The sequence below is a fragment of the Haplochromis burtoni genome, unplaced genomic scaffold, assembly GCF_018398535.1.
Source record: "Haplochromis burtoni strain Fernald_Lab_line unplaced genomic scaffold, NCSU_Asbu1 Contig_3, whole genome shotgun sequence".
In the NCBI taxonomy this organism is placed as follows: Eukaryota; Metazoa; Chordata; class Actinopteri; order Cichliformes; family Cichlidae; genus Haplochromis; species Haplochromis burtoni.
Genome location: NW_024582364.1, coordinates 5,886,659 through 5,904,985, shown reverse-complemented (window position 1 = coordinate 5,904,985; position 18,327 = coordinate 5,886,659). Strand labels below are relative to the sequence as shown.

The following is an 18,327-nucleotide window of genomic DNA, read 5'->3' as shown; positions in this document are numbered from 1 at the left end:
AGTACAACAGCAAAACTGCTTAGAGAGATTGGGGTCAGAGGACAGGCGCAATGGCGGGCTATAAGACAATTAGCTAACGCTGCTGAGAGGACTAGTCACTGGCTATGGCTAAAAAGGACTGGCATCACTTGGGCAGCTAAGTGATGTCAGCCCCCTGCCTCAACAGGGGGCGTCAAAATGGTAAAACATAACAATAGAACTTTTGCTAGTTGACTGATACAGCTGTCTCAGCCAGATCGGCACCCCCCTTCCGGCTCTCCTCTCTGCTCTCTCCTATCTTGTCCCTTTTGTCTTACTTCTCTCTATCACCTTTTCTATCCCTTTGAAGAAGTGAGGCTCCATAAATGCTAAAGAAGTAAGTATTATTTCTCAGTTGCAGTGAATAGATAGAAAATAACCTGAAGAAAACTAAACAGAAGAAAGAAGAAGAGAAATAACAATTTTAACATAAACCAGTGACACACTCCGGGGCCTGATCAACCCTGGCATGGTCTGCTTGGATGAAGGTGTCTAGTGATAATGGCCGAAACACCCAGCAAAGTACCTTAAAATGAAAATATAGAGGGCATTCAAACCTAAATATATATGAAGAAATAAGAGGTGGCTCAAGACACCATACTGTATTCTGTTATTATTATTTTTTGAATCCTTACAAACCATGTAAAACATTTTTTGCAACTGTCAATCCATCCAGCTTGGAAATAAAAAATAAAAAGAGAAGGTAGATGACTACCACCCTCAGGTAGTAGTCGTCTTTAAGTTTGCACTCTCGTAGGAGGCACTGGCTGATGAAACCTCTGGAGAAACTGGGGCTCTGCTGGTTCTTTTGGCTGACTTGTGCTTCCCCCTTGTGGTTTTTTTGAAGAGGTAAAAAAATGTTCATTAATCTTTGCTGGTGGTCGCTGACTGCATGCAGCTGAAGGATGAGAGGGGCAAAGTGTTGCACACTGGCCACCCAGGTTTTGTTGCTCTTTGCCATCATTCCTGAAGGCACCACTTAAATTTCTAGAAGTCTCACCGTTGCTCTTCCTTCTGCATGTCTGTGCAGGAGTTCTCAGAGTTTCAGACATGACTGAATTCTCAGACATCTTCCTCCTGCTATCAGCATATGACTGTGCTCTCGCTGATTCTAAACTGCCTTCACAGCTACTATCCTGCTGCCTCTTTTGAATACCTGAATTCCATTTCGCTGCCACAGATTGGTCAGTACTTTTGCTGCTGCAACTTCCTTCATTACAGAGACCGCTGGGAGCAGGAACAGGTGACGGGGTGATATTGATGTGTCTTGGCCTGTACGCAGGGCTGCTCTTTCTCTCCCTCTGCGGTGACCATTCACACTCTCGACTTTGGCTGTGAATCCTGCAGTTTACTGATAAATGGGTTTTGTGAAGGGGTGAGTTTCTCTCAGATTTTACTTCAAAATTAGCCGTAGAATCCGGGGTCCTGCAGGAAAGACCAGCACTGTCTTGTTCTGGACAAAAACCACACTGGTTATTATTTCTCATTATGTGGTCAGTGGTGAGGAGACCGTGTGTATGCCCAGATGTGTCAGCAGTGCTGCAGGTAGGTGTTTTGCTTGACTTATTAAAAGCAGATGTGACTCTATGCTGACCGTGAGTCCTGGATGTTGACATCTTAGAGAGACGGGGTCTAGCTGGAGGCCTGGGTATAGGAGGGGACAGAGGAGGAGGTGGATGCGGTCTTAGGACTGATGGAGGAGATAAAGTTTTCAGACTCTCTGAGCTTTGTGCTGCTGTCAGTCTGTGGGAAATGAATCAGAAGTTCATGAATTAAGGGAATTTTCATTCACAATGACAACAAAAAGAAGCAGTTGAAGGTATTTTTTGAGATGGTGTTACAGGAAAAGCGTCATCGTGTTCACATTCAAAATATTTAATGGAATAAGAAGACAAAAACAAGCAACGAAAGTGAAGCAGCTATTTTAATATTAATTACATAGCTGTCAACAATAATAATGCATACTAACCTGAAACCTTTCTTTGCAGGCAAAGGGGACGAAGGTGGGAACAGAAAGGGGCTGAGCTCCAAATCCACTTGTATAGCTCCTCTAAGTTCTCTCAGGTCTACAAATATACAAACACAACATATCTGAGATATGAAATGGTCTCAAATATGATTAAAACTATTTTGAGATATTGTGAATATTAATTACAAACATTGATGTAAGTCCCTGTCAATCCTAACTAATCCCTGAACGCCTCCTTGTACTCATGAACTACCTGTTAATCAGCAGACCCTGCATAGCTCACTTTTACATTCATAAATATGTCTTGGAATCAGTTTCAAATCGTAAACTCAAATAAAGACATGTAACGCGTGTTGGACAAAATATTATGCCAGCAGATGGCAGCAAATGCCAAAATTTGTGACTTAACCTGCAAGTGAAGGTTCAGATTTATGAAGTCCGCTGTGACACTTTTGTTTAATGTTTGCCTGCAAGAAACACAAAGCACAGGAGAAAAGAGAAACTTGAGAGCTCATGTTAACTGCAGTTCTACTCCTTGTCGCAGCAGCGTTTAGCATAATGCTGTGGCACCAAACTAGGACACACTGGAAAAATAGGATATAAATGTATTAAACATGCTTAAGATGAGGCTTTGGAAATAGCAAAGGAACAGGGAAGAGGATAAAACTAACAGCAGGAGGAGAAGGAAAGGAATGTGTGTTTGTGTGTAACCGCTAAATGATTGAGCAGCAGTGTTCCATCATAATTTGGCTTCAAACATCGATATCCATAGCAAATGAAAACCATAGAGCTCTGTGTGTTAGTGTGTGTCTGAAACTCACAAAACCAAAGACCTGATTGCAAAATGTGTCTTAATGTGCATGTGTTTGTTACCAGAGACTGGCACAGCCTCCTTCTCCTTTTACAGCAACACAAATACTAGAGTCTTTATAGCCACCGCAGACTATTACACAAACACACATGCACGCGTGCGCACATGCACAAACACAGACATACCCACATAAACCCACAGGCCTGGAGACTGACAGATAAAGCACATACTCTGCCCTGTTCTCATAGTGGGATTCAAACCCAAACCTTCCAGTATTGTCTTTCAGAGCGACAGACAAAGTATGTGCGGTGCCACTGACAGAGAAGTGACTGAAATCTAAAACAACTCTAAAGCGCACGCACTCCAAAAATAGCCTGTGTGGTCCGTGTGGGGTTTGAACACATTACCACAGTGCAGACTTGGTGGTATTTTAGGAAAGGCTGTATGTTTTAGTGATTAATCTGATACATGAGAACCCAAATCCGCCTCTGCACGACGCACATTTACGGCAACTTCCTCGGCAGCTTAATAAGTAATAAAGCTGTGAAGAGAGTCATGATGATGATTCCGAATTACCAGTTAGTGTCCATAAAAGAAAAAGTTCACTTATTAACAGATTATGTAAAATTGTGTGTAAACCTGTGCTGACAGCGCGGTCTTTACTTTAGAGTAAGGATAGGTTTTTTGTTTTTTTTTACATATTTTCCACAGCTCGAGTGTTTTATACTCAGTACACTCAAACAAGGATCAGTAGAGGTTTGTGTATACATGTGTGAGTTCCTCCTATCTACTGTCATTAAGAGTTGTTTGTTTGGTGCTGGTCCAAGTCACTATCTCTCCCTCCTGCTAAGAGAAAATGGGTCATTATGACTGTGTTTAGGACCATTTTATGATTGGCCGCTACATCCAGCACTAAAAAAGCAATTAGCTCATACTGTAACATCCCTATATGCCTGATATGCCTTTGTTTAATAGCTGTTTTAAAAACAATATAATTTAACTGCACTGAATAACTCTAAATCAATAGAAACCTCAGCTGTGCGTGGTAAAAAGCTTACTGGCTGACAGGCGTAGCATTTAGAACATGTGGTTGATTACGTAAACAAGAAAAAGCCCCCCCAAAAATGTAGAAATTAAAAGCAGCCCTTGGAACAAAACAGAGGTTAACAATTATGATCTAAAACTCTGACTTGAACATTCAAATGTTTTCCTGCTTAGCTCTGCCTCTCCATAACGTCTTCCAATTTGGAGCAGAATCTGAATTCCCCTTGAAAAACACACAGAAAGAGAATTGGTGATTTAAAGAAAAATATACACAAGTCTGTGAACTACTTCTAAATCTTCACTGTCGATTCCTTTATGACTGCCTCAGATGTGGTGAGATTGTAGAATTGTTAATAATCGAACAAGTCACACAGAAGATCCTGAGGCCAGTGTCGTTCCAAGATCTGAAGCGCTCACTCTTAATAAGGTAATGATGACTTGCACAATATAAGGCCAACACGGTCCCCACATCTGTGACTGAACATGCACAGTGAGTTCATGCCAATCGCACATCAGACAGCAGACACTTGCTTAAGGAAACAATTTCCTTACTGGCACTGATTGCAATCTCTTTTAAATGAGATCTAAGACAGACAAAGAAAAGTGGTTACAATTAACTTCCCACCGTCAGGCTTTTAAAGCTAACACATGCTTGGGTCACGTTTCCCCTTTATCTTCACTCTCCTACACGGGGTTTTACTTTGTCAACAATAAAAAGCTCAATGAGGGTTTCAATATTGTGTACCTTTCCCGCTTTGTTTATCTTTTTAATGGCATCTTCGCCTCACAGGAACGTTTAAGTAATTTAAGAAGCTGTTTGCGCTTCAGGCACAACAACACTTCATCCACTGCTGGGTCCTTGAAAACATGGAGTGAACTTGAGTGTCTGTTCTTTGCTTAGGTTTCTAATATTTCCGAGAGAAGCTCCTGGCAATGCAACACTTGTAGATGGTCAGACACAAAAGGAGTGTACAGAGAGATAACTTCCACATCTGGGCAGCAGAAAAGTCCTACATCTGGCTAAACTCACTCTGTTTCTGTGATAACGTACATGTGTAGTTAGATCGAGTGTGTGTGTGTGTGTGTGTGTGTGTGTGTGTGAAAATGTCTTTATATGCCATTTGATTGATTGGGAGGAGATTGATCTTACTCTTGGCTGGAAAAATGGAAAATACAAGTTCAGACTGAGGCTTTGCAGGCTTTTGTGAGCGTGCATGCATGCTGATTTGTGAAAATGTTCGCCTTGGCTGGGCTTCACCGCCAAAAAGAGAATTAGCAGGACTGCCTAAGGGACTGAAACTAAGAGGGAAAAACATATCTTTTGTCTTTCAGGCTAAAAATATGCTGACGCACGAGGAAGTCAGTGTAATGGAAACGATGAACATGCATCAAACAACTCAAGCTTGAAAAATGCTAAATGCTAAAAATGCTATTTTGTATGTAGTTTCTTTCTCTGTAGCTGAAGAAACTTTGGATGAAGGTAAACTCTCAGTTTGGGGATTAAGAGGAAAAATTACACCTGAAGAAAAACCCTACTCAGATTATGCTACATATTGATAAAGCACATATTATTCAGGCCTCACAGTCCTTCGCGATGCTCATAATTCATGGATTGTTTTGATGTGTAAAATTCACAGCTGTTTTGGTGCAGTCACCTGTAAATAACTGTAGGATTTTCATCAGTGTTGCACTGGCAACTGACAAAAAAAAAGGTTGAGTAAGCATTGATTTGATAGGTGGCTGTTCCATCCTGATCTTCTTACCTTTATATGCTTCACCAGTCTGGTCAGTTCTTCACATTCCCCTATTAGGAGAGCTCTGCATGGATGGATAGACAGACAGACTGACAGATAAATATCAGTTTCAATAGGATGGAAAACACAGGCAGCGACAACAGAATAGGTGCATTGCTCAGACTTTATCCTCTGCAGTTTTCATACGGTACAGAGGAAACAGTGTCCTATTTTTCTTTTCCCTCCCTATCTTTGCCCTTCTCCGGTTACATAACCGTAGTAGATTTTATTCACTTCTTTCAAATGAAAAAGAATCTTCTGCTGGCTCTGGTCGGGTCTGGGATCCATTTATTGACAATGGGGCCTTTTGTTCTGGTCTAGGCAGGAAATGGGAGAAAGAGAGAGAGGGAGGGAGGCGTTTTTCTAAGGTAGCTCCAGCGACTGCTTTGCCCCGTGGGCCTCAGAGCGAGGGGTGAAGGAAGAAACGGAGGGATGGAGCGTGAAGGAGGCAGGGCAATGACAAAAGCCACAGAGGAAGTCTGAGGGGGAAATTAAGGGGAAAATGAGAGGGCTCAGAGAAACTCTGACTTTCAGAGTTACAAAGACCAAATATGAATGAGTCAGTCACAAAAAAAAATTATATGCAAGATGTGTCGCTGCTAGACTGTATTACAAAAACCAGGACAAGAGTTCATTCTTTAACTATTGTACCAGTGTGAACTGTGCTCTTTCCCAGTTTGGACCGCATGTATGCCCTTACGTTATTCCACTAAGTTGGGTGTGTATAGATGGTGCACTACAGGGTCATATATAAGGGGGTACGAAAAAAGATTTTAGGGGTCACAATAAACAAACAGAGCATACAGACTGGTTTGATTTCACAGAAGACTGATCGATACAACCGGTGCTTTCTCCGAACAGCACAATCCAAATAACAATATGTTGTATTGATACAAAAAAGTAATGAATGACAACACTGCAAGTGTTTTAAGTACAATAATAAAGGTTCTTTAAAGGAAGGTGTGATAATGTATTTGCTTATTAAAATCTGGATGTATTAGGGCGATACTGCCGGATTTGTAAATAAATTCTAATCATTCGACCCTGAAGGGCAGACTTTGTGGATTCACAGCAAGCACTGAGCCTCTTTTAAAAAAATCATTTCACTAGCATTAAAAGATTTTCTGTTCTTTTGTTTTTCTTTTAGCTCTGTAACTTTGAGAACGTGTGACATCAATGTTGCTTACTTACACATACCACCGATACCCAGCAACAGCGTTGTTTCGAGCCTCAAGTTTCAGGTTTTGATGCCTTGCCCTCAGCTTCTTAGCTTTAACAGACTGTCACTATCTATCTGCTATTTGGTGCCAAGTATGGTGAAGACTGCTGCAGCTTCAGACAACAACCACATGTGAACACTTCAAATGACCCACAAACAGAAAAGCTGAGAGATTTAAAAACTTAACAAATAAAAGTCTGAAAGTAGTACAGATCTGTACATTCAGATGATAATATTCCCTTTGGTACAAATGACCCAGTTCAAAGTTGATTCAAATACTTAACAAAAATGTTTTTAAGGCTTTTAAAATCCTTAACATGGCTCAAACTCACCTGAGTCGATCAACCACTTGGTCTATCTCGGTGACATTAAGCTTTCCTCTCACCGCTTCGATCTCATCTTCAGCTCTGGACTGGACTGAACAGCGGGAGTCCGGCCTAAAGAGGGACAGGTTGGAATTGAAGACAGAAGATTACAAGACTTTATCAAGTTCTGCATAATCTCAGTAAATTAAGCAAGCCTGGGCTCTTGCTAACCTGCTTCCACTGTCAGTATCTTCAGGGTTGGTGCAATTAGTGTGACATCTGTCTCGGTGGCCGAGGGCGTAGTTTAGAGTCTCAGGTTTGTACCGATGCAGGAGCTCCTCAACATCTCTAATAAAAAAGAGCCACAGATTGAGCTTTTGCTTTTCTGCAGTTTTCCACAGTGCTTTAATCCTTTGCATTGCCTAAAAGAGGTTGAAACTGTATCCAAGCGCTTTGCACTTTTTCGTAGGATCTGCTAATGATTTCAGCGGCATGACAGCTACACTGCAGTAATACTGGTTGGAAAAGTGAGAAAAGTTGTGGTAGAATGTGCTGTTTGGTGTTAAGAATATAATGAAGCATAAGCATAAGTTCAGTAAGAAAGATCTGTAAGCACTCATCTGCACTGGTGGTTTTTGCCTGCCAGTCTATTCTTTGTATCAGTCCCACTTTCACAGGCTCTCAAAACTCAATGCTGACATCACTGTTCTAGTCCAATCATCTTCTTGCCTGTCAGCTTCAACCCAATCAGCTTCCAATCTGTTTAATTTAAACCTCAGTGCTCTTCTGTCATTCTCTCTTTCAGACTTTCATTCACGCAACCCACTTCTTCCCCATCTCCACAGCACCCAAGTCACTCAGGGCGCCATCCAAGGCGCCATCCAAGCCTTCATCTTCATCTTCACCATCACCGCCCTCCAGGGGGTCCTGCCCTACTTCCTGTCACTGGTGGGACGCTGTTCTGCTACGATGGGTTTTTGAAATCTAATTGCCAAATAGCTTAACTGAATTCTGTATATCAATAAATCATGTTCTGCTATTCCAAATGGTCTCTTCTTATTGAATTAAATTTTTAAAACATGTCCACAAGTTATCTTTAAAAAGCATGTATATCTCAAAACAGAAAAGTTATACAGCAGCAGCATTAAATCTTCTTCACTCATGGAGAAAGCCAAACCACAGGGGCAGCTGCAGGTGAGGTAGCTCTCTCCCTGGTCCATTCTGCTTAATTTCACAGTCACTGCGCGATAGAAAATGCATGTTTTTATGCGAATCTGGCAACGATATGCATCTATGTGTGTTTGTGTATGTGTAAGAGACTGAATGGTAGGAACATCAGGACCACACAGGAGGAAGCCTACAAGATAAATCAGTCAGCTTTACAAGGCACACACCCACCCCCACCCCCACCGCCTCATACAAACGACTCAAACACAGAAAAATGCAGCACCGACTGCATCAACAACTATTGCTGAAACCAGTCGTGTCAGGTAAATGTCTAGTAAACCTTTTTTTTTTTTAAAGGTACAAATACTTTGTATGAGAGGTCCACACCTTGATGTATGTATTCTCAATTTTAACGCCAACAGAGCATATTAAATTAAACAGATGGTTGTCGAGCTCTACAGTGAAAGTGGCATCAGCGAGAAGTGTGTGTTAGGCTTATTCCTGAAAGCCATTCAGCCGATATGCACTTGGGACTTAGCCTAATTGAACGATCAAAGACCTGGATCACACACACAGTACCATGCATCAAGGTCAACAACTACACAGAAGCCAACTTCAAAGAGAAAAGGTGATTTGCACTGGCACAGTCTGCGTGGCACCAATGCCTTTTTTTGGCACTATTCCCTCCCGGCCAATAACAACAGGCTTTGTTTCTCGGTCTGAATGGTACTTTTTATAATCCATTTACATCCAAACTAGAGCACTTTACAAGAGTGACTTGTGTTTTGCAAGTGAGCGAGGCTTCAGTTTGTGTCTTGCTCAGTGACACGTTAATAAGACACTCTGCTGTTCTGGGCATCAGACCTGTAGCCTTATGGATATTGGATTGTCAGCTTAAACATCAGGCCTTGCTACCATCTGTGGAAAAAAATCCCTTTAAGATTGCTTCAAAATAAATCCCTGTCAACTGAGCTGTCATAACACGCACCAGTGTAACATTTTATATTTTTTTTGATCCACAAACTAGATTCAGTAGGAGACTGTGGAGAAAGAAGTCTTAAATAAAAAAATAAAAAAACAGCCAGTCAGTGGAGGGCAGTGCTGGTCTGTTGGTTAACTTTGATCAAGACTGAAATATTTCTCAACTAATAGATGAATGAATTCGACCATGGTGCTGTAATAGGATGTCACAGCTGCAACAGTTAGTCAGTTTGTGAAATATCTTCCCTCCTAGATATTCCACCATCAACTGTAAGTGGTATTACAGCAAAGTGGAAGCGTTTAGGAGCCACAGCAACTCGCCCATGAAGTGAATGACCATGTAAAGTTGCAGAGCGGGGTCGCTGAGTCCTGAGGTGCATAGTGCGTAAAAGTCGCCAACTCGCTGCTGACTCTGTAACTGCAGAGCTCTGAACCTCCTCTGGATCTAACATCAGCACAGTGTGCTGGATCTAACATGTGCTGGAAGCACACAAACTTTCAGTACACAAACTGTGCTGGAAGCCTCATGGCACTGGTTTCTAGGCTTTACATTACCAAGCACAATGTTAGCATTGAAATGGAGTGGTGTGAAGGATGCGGCCACTGAGCTTGAGAGCAGTGGAAATGTGTTCTGTGAAGTGGTGAAATCACACATTTCTATCAGCCAGCATGTAATGCCAAAAAAAACTTTACCTGCCTGACTGTAAAGTTTGGTGGAGAAGGAGTGGGTTTAATACATCTTTAATTGGGTTGTTTTTCTGGAGCTGCGCTGAGGCCCTTTTTAATGCTTCAGACATCTTGGACAATTCTATGCTTCCAGCTTTAACAGTTTGGGAAAGGCCATTTTCTGCCCCTGCATGCTCCAGTGCACAAAGTAACATCCATGGTTGGATGAGTTTTGTGTAGAAGAACGTGATTGGCCTGCACAGAGCCCTGACCTCAATCCTAACAAGCACCTTTAGGATGAACTGGAACCAAGACTGAACCAGGCTGTGGTGAACAGTACTTTCCTGGATAAATGGCAAAAACAGACACATTCCAAAATCTCATTGAAAACCTTCTCAGAAGAGTGGAAGGTGTTATAGCAGCAACTGGGAGACCAAAGCCATATTAATGCCTTTGGATTAACAACTGGTTGTAAAAGCTCCTGTAGGTTAGATGTGTAGGTGGCCCAGTACTTTGCCCATATGGCGTAGACTTTATACAGAGTTTAATTCGTCTAATCAAATACCTGCAAATTATTCAACTTCTTGTGTATGTCAACTGTGTGCCAATCACACATAGACAGCAAAGAGGTGATAAAACATTTCCATGGTGCAATTTTAACTACTAAACACACAAAATAAGGACTTTTCTAACATTTATTTCTTTGGGTTTGGGAAATGTCAGTCTTTATGGCATTTTTACCATTTGAAAGACATGATTAATAAAACAAACAAACAAAAAATATTAGATCAACCCGTAATTTATACCCACAAATAGCCCAAACACAAATAACTATATTTAAAAAGACAAAAAAACAAGGACAACCTGATTGCCACTCAGTCTGCGCTGTTAGTGCAGACTGGATGGCAATCAGGTTGGACTTTGGTGATACTTATACTGTAAACAGGGCAGACCTTTGCTGGTGTCTTTCTTAAGGTGTCTTTATGGTTCTTTTTTAATTACCACATCACTTATTTAAAGTAAACTTCTTAAACTTCTTAATCCTTTCATCAAGTACAATTTAAAGCCTAAATTTCTGATTATTGGCTTTTCAGGACTTTTTAAAGGTCCACAGAAACCCACAGAATAAAAAGCTGCCTCCAGCCTACAACAGCCTGCACAAATTGACAGGCAATAAATGGTAAGCCACAAAGTGGAGTGCAATCCATCTTATGTCCTAAAAGGCCTCAGCAAAACCAGAGAAGTCATGCGGCAGCATTCCTGGCTGCAAACTGCAAGTTGCTGGGGTAGTTGCTACCTTAAACATACATAGTCTCAGTCTCTCACACACACCTCCTCACAAAGGCATTATGTCTTAATGTGAGAATGCAGGGCAGTACTGGTAACCAATATTGCTCTGCCAATGGTTTTATGACATTCTCCAGAGTATTTTAATGCATGTCATTAAATTGCCAGTTGTTACAAGCTTATCTCTGACCTGCATTGTACGATTAGCTGTAAAACATTTTAAAAAAAGATGAAAAAACAGGAATTAGGAAGTTTTATTACTACTTCTTGAGACGCTTATAACTCCCTGATGACATATAAAGCAGATATAGAGTACTAAGCCTCAAAGCTGTCTCCCTGAGTGCCCTTCACTGGATCTCAATCAGCCTTTCTTTTCCTTCAAAGTTGTTGCAATTCTATACTAACTTTTCACAAGATTTTGAAGATGAGTATTTGGCTCCCATTTAAAGTAAAACATATCTGCAATTCGACAGAGCTTGCACTGAGTGCGAGTCTAGTGTTTGCAGTCATCTATCACTGTGTCTCGCTCCTATAATTGTCCTATTGTTCCTCAATTCCCACACCAGTTCCCGTCTCCAAAAACCTTTGTCCTTCTGCTTTCCCATGCCATTTGTAACCGACATGGGAGCACAAAATAGCATTTTATGGTACTTTTTGTCAGGAGGGAGAAATGACGTAAAACGTGTGAGACCATGGTCTTAACTCATCTGATCAGCCCACCTAATGGCTGGTGAATAAAGGAAAGACATGAATGATCAGGGGAAAGAAAGAAATGTATAAAATGGGCATAAAAAGTCAGGATAAAAAAAACAAACTAATAAAGCTTTTAATTTCTTAAGAAAATGTTCAATGTATTGTCACTTAGTCCTGGGACAGACTGGTGACCTGACCAGGGTGTACCCTCACATCTCACCCTATGATAGATGGGACAGGCTCTAGTTAGAGTGGATAGGTGGTAATATTATCAAGATAACAAATTAAGTTATTCTCCAAACTTTGAAGTGCATTTCAAGGCTGTAGCAGAGACTGATGAATAAAAGCGCCATAACTAGTTCATTAAGCATGTCCAGCAGTGTTGATCTGAGTATGTGAGATGTTCCACCTACCTTCCTGCCCTGCTGGCTTTCTCTCCGAGAGTCTGTAGTAACATCTTGACCTCAGCTCTCAAAAGCTCTTTCACAGCAGGGGGGTCAACTAGAGGGGCACTCTGCAGACGTGGGAGCGGGGTCCCCGCCCCACCGCCGTGCTTTCCACTTCGCTGGTTCTCCTGCCACATCTTGTGCCACATCTCTGCCTGCAAAAGGTACCACAGTGAGACAAGTGTTTAAAAAGTCCCACATTTACTCATATCTACATGGAAATGTAATTGGTGCAAAATACAAGTGTGCAGGGAAAATTACCATGAGAATTATGAAACGCCCATCGGCCTATTTTGTTACCACTGTGCACAAGTTAGTAAATCAATTTCATTTGGAAACAACAGGTTTGTGCAATCTGTTTACAATCTGCATACTGCAACATGCCCACGCCCACCTGGAGGTGAAGCTGAGAAAGTGATGACAATGATGTAAGACAGAAGCCTGCATGGCTAATAGGCTGGAAAGCAGGGGAAAGCTGAAATAACAGAGGCTCACAAGCGGCAGAATTCAAAAAAGGTTGGACATGAAAGTTGAAATGAAAAAGACCACCAAAAAAAAAAAAACATGTGGAGGGGAAAAAAATCCAAGTGAAAAATCCTAATTTTCAATGAAAGCTATTGTAATTATTTTTTATTATTATTATTATTATTATTATTATTATTGTTATTATTATTATTAGTAGTAGTAGTAGTAGTAGTTGTTGTAGTGGTAGTAGTGAATTTAAAGACTTGTGTTTAAATTACCTTAATTTGTTCTTAGGTCAAATTCAGGTAGGATAATACCGATAAATCACATTTAAGCATGAAATATTCATACACACAATTTATCCACAGATTTGTAAATGGGCTGGTTATTAGTTGAGTCCACATGGAGTATGCTCCAGATACTGACTTTGTTGGCAAGCTTCCTGCCTAAAGATGACAGGAAGGCAATTATTTTAACAATAACAGTTATTTCAGGTCAGCAATATGAAAACAATGTGTGAAAAAGATAAACTGTGAGAAGAGTAACCCATAATTCTATACTGCTTCATATGAAAATGACAGCATAGCGTTTGTATTCATAGAACTATTAAGATTGAAAGCAGTGGTTAACAAATACAAAAAATATCCTGCTAGTTACTTTAAAGGTAATCTACTAGTATTTACTCAATGTAAGGATACAAGTAGTTTCCCTCACAGTGACTCAGAAGTTCTACACTGAAAAAAGAATCTGTTAAACTGAGGGACAGATAAATATTTCCACTGACAGTGCAAATACTAAATACTACAAGGAGCAGACATTTTCTTGGCTGTCACTGATGCAAGAAGATCTTGTTTACTGTAAACTGTTGTGCACAGTTGACAGTCTTCTTGGAACAGGAAGAAATACAACTTCTACATCCACAGGGACAAAGGAGAAAAAAAAAATCGATATAAATCTGAAAACGACATACACCGTTAGCATGCTTTCACACCACACTGGCTACTATATGTCTTGGGCTGAAAATTAGACAAACACCTCTGTTCATTTTGAGGCCAAGAACCTTTTTAGTCTTTGTAGCGCGTGTGAATGCTCATGCCTCAGTGAAGTCTGGATCCCATTAGCACCTCGACACCTGTTGCTTGCCAATCATTTATGTCATGATGCAAAGACTTTACTTCAAAAGAAGGATATTAAACATAGCACTTCTGGTCTTTGCATGTGTATGTGTGTGTGTGCACATCCTCTCGTAACGCCAGCATTTACACCCTATCATGGTGAACACATACAAACACACTAGCTTCCGCCATGTGCCTTTAGGTGTTGAGGTGTTTATATTAAAGGATTCATGGCTCACTGGCTAATGAGTTGTTCCTGGATGTTTTTCCCTTTTTCCTCAGCAGTAAGCCAATCTCATCCAAATGCTATTTCAAGGGAACACCGGTGAAACGTTTCAGTTTTGCTGAACTACTTAAATTGGGTTTTTGAAAATATTTAACTTTGGGGATGAAAGAGAGAAAGACAGAGTGAAAGTGAGAGTTCAGGGAGAGATCGGGCCTTATAGGGAGAGTCTAATATTTTCTCTGATCCTGCCGCCTTAGACAATGAGGGCCTTGATGGAGAGAGGAATGGCAGCGCTGAGGAATGGAGGAGACACCTGCAGATCTGCTATTACTTTTCACAGTGGCTCACTGAGGAATGGAAGTCATTATGTGGCTGCAAGAGAAACATAGACAGAAAAGAGAAAGAAAAGACATACAGAGAGCCGTGGAGAGAAAAATGAAAGTGATCCATCCTAAAGTAAATGTAAAGACTGAATCAAAACCTGAATGTACTTGTGTGACAGTCAGATAAGGCCCTCTCTGCTCTATTTTTCCTGAATAATTCTCAGAGCTTTTAGCCTCAAGTCTGTTATTCCACCTGGAGGCTTTACAGTCAGACACACTGAACTGTAGATGAAGAAATGTCAGAGCAATACTCAAAGTCACACACACATACACGTGCAAGGGTACAGGCGCACAATCAAAGCTGACGCACACATACACACAGTCGAGTCAAATTATATGTAGCTAACAGTCTTATCAACAGTTGAGGATTAGCCTCTTTAACCCTGTTATACCGACCCCCTGAGTGACTCAGCTTACCGAGCTTCTTTCTGTGTGTATATAGTGTGTGCGGGGTTGTGCATATGCTGAATTATCTTGCAGTAGTGAGAAGGAGTACCTGCATGCCGTACAGTTGTCGTGTGGATTTCACATAGAAACTGCTACAAATATTATATGTGGTAAGAATCTACATGGCAGGCCTCTAGAGCCGAGTTAAACCACATCCAGGTGGTTTCCTTTTCTTTTTTTTGTGTGAGCAGTGACTGAACCACTGGGACACGGCATGGAAAGGAGAGCTGACCAACACATGGAAAGATTTTAGTACTAAACATGCAGAAGAAAGAAGCTGGTAAAGAGTGAATGGTCTGCATTTAGTAGTGGCTTTTAACCTCAGAGGCTCTACAAAGCATTTGCAGTGTTTCTCATTCATTCATTAACACACACCAAATGCTGCCACTGCAAGGTGTTTGGCTTCACTGTCTTGCTCAGTTACACCTCAGAAACTGGAGGAGTCCAGACAATAAACAGCCAAGCACGAGACATTTCTGTTCCTCAGAAGGTGGTGAAAAGAAAGCCTGCAAACTTGATCTTAAGTGCAGAAGCACAACTGTCTGTCTGAGGTCTGTCAATTGAGTGTTTCAGCTTTCACTTATTTCTTTAGTCAGCTGATCATAGGTTCATTAGAAATTATCTTTTACAGTTCTTTATTTTTCTTTATTGAGGTGTTTGGTTGCTTTTTATGGAAAAAGAAAACATATGATACCCTGACTTTGCACTTTTTTTTGGAAGGTACATTTCACTGATCCCTTATTTCCCAAGCGTCGCCACAGTGGATGGATCCACGAGTTGATTTGTCACAGGTTTTATCCATCTCACGGAGTGCACTGCTGTCTCTAATCAGGGGTCTACATGTCTGAGGCAAAAATGCCCACAGAGCCAGATGCAGTTATTAGAAAAAAAATGCTTTTTAAGAATTCATTATTTGAGAAAGAAAAAAGGACAGACAATAGAAATATGTTTTACCACAGCTTTGGTTCAGTGGTTGTATCACATCAAGCCACAGTATGAAAGCTGGAATAAGATATTTCAATTTGAATGAATATATAATTACATTTCTCAGTTCTTCACAGTTTTTTATTAATGAGTATCAGGAAGTCACAGTTTCTTCCCTGACATGTTTCACTTTGACTCTTCTCAAAACTTTTCCTCTTTTAATGAACATTTTCACCTCAGTCTTGATTTTAAATGTGCTTGTTTAATGAGTTGTGAGCCATTTCAAGTCCCTGTAGGTCTGAGAGTTTAGCTGCTCTGGAATAAATATTGAAGTCTGTCTGGCTCACATTTGGATCTCATTGTGGCGCCGTGCCAGCTAACCCACATTTCACTTTTATTATGGAGTCTGGGAATTGTAAGTAATGAATATATGCAGCAAAACTAACCTACTTACACAGCCTTAAACCAGATTCCTTAAATTGTTTGGCTAGGAATGCTTAGCTGAGCAATGTTTTGATTTGCTTCTGCCCAAAAGGAAATTCTTGCAGAAGTTGTGGTAGTACTTTTGTTAAATCCTGCTAGAAACAGACCCAGCGTGAATTCCTCAAAGAAATAAAACCATATGAATGATGAAACAATCTGCTGACTGTGAAGAGGGACCTTTCAACTTACAAACCAGGTGTTGTGGTACTGTATGCAGACAGAAGACATCAAACACTGGAGTTATAAAACTTCTCTCACCTCAGTGTGCATGTCCGTGTACACATCTACCAAGGAATGGCCCAGTGCGGTGTAGATCTTTGGCAGCTCTGACTCAGAAATATGTTCAGCGATCAGGCCCCATAGGGACTGGCCAGGGCCCCAGACCTGGCTTTCATCAGGTGACTGCATGTGAATGGCAATCTAAGAGTGAAGAATACAAATTATTGTGGAACATAACAACATACACTGGTGTGAAAAGGTATTTGCCCCCTTCCTGATTTCTTTTATACCCCCCATATTTAAATGTTCCAAGTAACCAATGTCTATAATACATTTATTTATACATATATATGGTCCAGATATTGACTACAACACTTCGTCCTGCTGCATAACAAACTGATGGTCAACATGGACTTTCTGGTAGAACGCAGAATTCATGGTTCCATCATTTATAGCAAGTCGTCCAGCTCCTGAAGCAGCAAAGCAGCCGCAGTCATGATACTACCACCGTCATGTCTGGCTGTTGGTATGACGCTCTCTTTATGAAATGCTGTGTTAGTTTTACGCCAGATGTAACAGGACTTAAACCTTCCAAAAGGCTCGTCAGTCCACGGAACATTTTCCTCAAACACTTGGGAATCATCAAGATGTTTTTTTGCAAATGTGAGATGAGACATCAGCAGCATTTTTGCTCAGTCGTTTTCTTACTGTTGAATCATGAACTCTGACGTTTACTGAGGCAAATAAGGCCTGCGGTTATCCAGATATTGTTCTGGGTTCTTTTGTTTGAATTACTGACAGACTCTTTGAGTAATTTTGGTAGACGGGCCACTTCTGGGAAGGTTTATCACTGTTTTCTTCATTTGTGAATAATGCTCTCACCGTGAATCCCAAAGCCTTAGAAATTCCTTTGTAATAGATGTCAATGACTTTGTTTCTCAGCTGTTTCTTGAGGACTGGAGTTGGACACCCCTGCTTTAGATCGTGACATGATGTGCAGCTTTTTGCGCTCTTTTTGCCTACTTCACTTTGTTAGAAGCTCCTATTTAAGTAATTTCTAGTAGTTTATAAGTAGGAGGGGAATGGAGTAGAAGAATCAAACTGGGTAATAATCTAAAACTTCAGGCTACACCTTTCTGGCCAAATATTTGCAGTCTTTTGTTGCTTGTTGTTTTCATTTTCATAAATAACACCAAAAAAGAAAAGAAAAGAAAAATCGTTATGTAATTAACGTCAGCAGTACTACACAGTATTTTCTTTCCTGGTAAATGGTGCTGCCATGTTTCAAACCACTTAATAAACTTGCCGCACTACTGAAAATGAGTGACAGGAGCAGAAAGTAGGAGCTCGTTTAAACCGATGTAATGTAAGTTTAACACTAAACGATACAAAACACGCTGTGTGAAACCTACTTACCAAATGTGTTTTAAAAAACACTGTAGCCAAAGAGGAGGAGAGGCTCACCTTTTCGATGTTTGGTGCGCTTTGAGCTTGCGAGACTATGGTATCTAAGGAAAACAATTGAGTTGCTAGGGAGAGATATCGCGAGATTTGTCTGAACCGTTAACACAGAGACTGCATTCAAACAAGCAACCTGTTCGAGTGGTCTAGAAGTTTATCTTTCAGCTACAAAAAAAATGCCAAATCCTTTAATTCGTTTTATTTA

At 40.7% G+C, this 18,327-nt stretch overlaps 1 protein-coding gene across 4 annotated transcripts; it reads right to left on the bottom strand.

The window, feature by feature from the left end:
* Positions 1 to 486: 486 nt before the first annotated feature.
* ccdc24 (coiled-coil domain containing 24) lies at positions 487 to 18,210 on the bottom strand. 4 transcript variants are annotated; one of them, XM_005912496.3, is made up of 10 exons: positions 18,126 to 18,210; positions 16,701 to 16,862; positions 12,367 to 12,554; positions 7,391 to 7,507; positions 7,187 to 7,291; positions 5,606 to 5,660; positions 2,397 to 2,454; positions 1,988 to 2,084; positions 1,613 to 1,761; positions 487 to 1,471 (listed from the first exon to the last, which is right to left on the bottom strand). In XM_005912496.3, the coding sequence occupies exons 2-10, from the start codon at positions 16,848 to 16,850 to the stop codon at positions 756 to 758; spliced, it is 1,635 nt and encodes a 544-aa protein (XP_005912558.1). In that variant the 5' UTR covers positions 16,851 to 16,862; positions 18,126 to 18,210; the 3' UTR covers positions 487 to 755. The 4 variants fall into 4 exon arrangements, with proteins under 4 accessions (XP_005912558.1, XP_005912557.1, XP_005912559.1 ...); XM_005912498.3 differs by having other exon boundaries at positions 1,296 to 1,443; XM_005912495.3 differs by having other exon boundaries at positions 488 to 1,761; positions 18,078 to 18,183.
* Between the last annotated feature and the right edge of the window lie 117 nt (positions 18,211 to 18,327).

Bases quoted from the DNA above. Each gene is read 5' to 3' on its own strand.
- ccdc24 (XM_005912497.3), bottom strand. From the start codon at position 16,850: ATGCAGTCACCTGATGAAAGCCAGGTCTGGGGCCCTGGCCAGTCCCTA. The intron at 7,508-12,366 runs GTAGGTGGAACA...CTTTTTTATTAG, and splicing joins AAAGCCAGCAGGGCAGGAAG to AGATGTTGAGGAGCTCCTGC. The intron at 1,762-1,987 runs GTTAGTATGCAT...CATTTCCCACAG, and splicing joins CCTGCAAAGAAAGGTTTCAG to ACTGACAGCAGCACAAAGCT.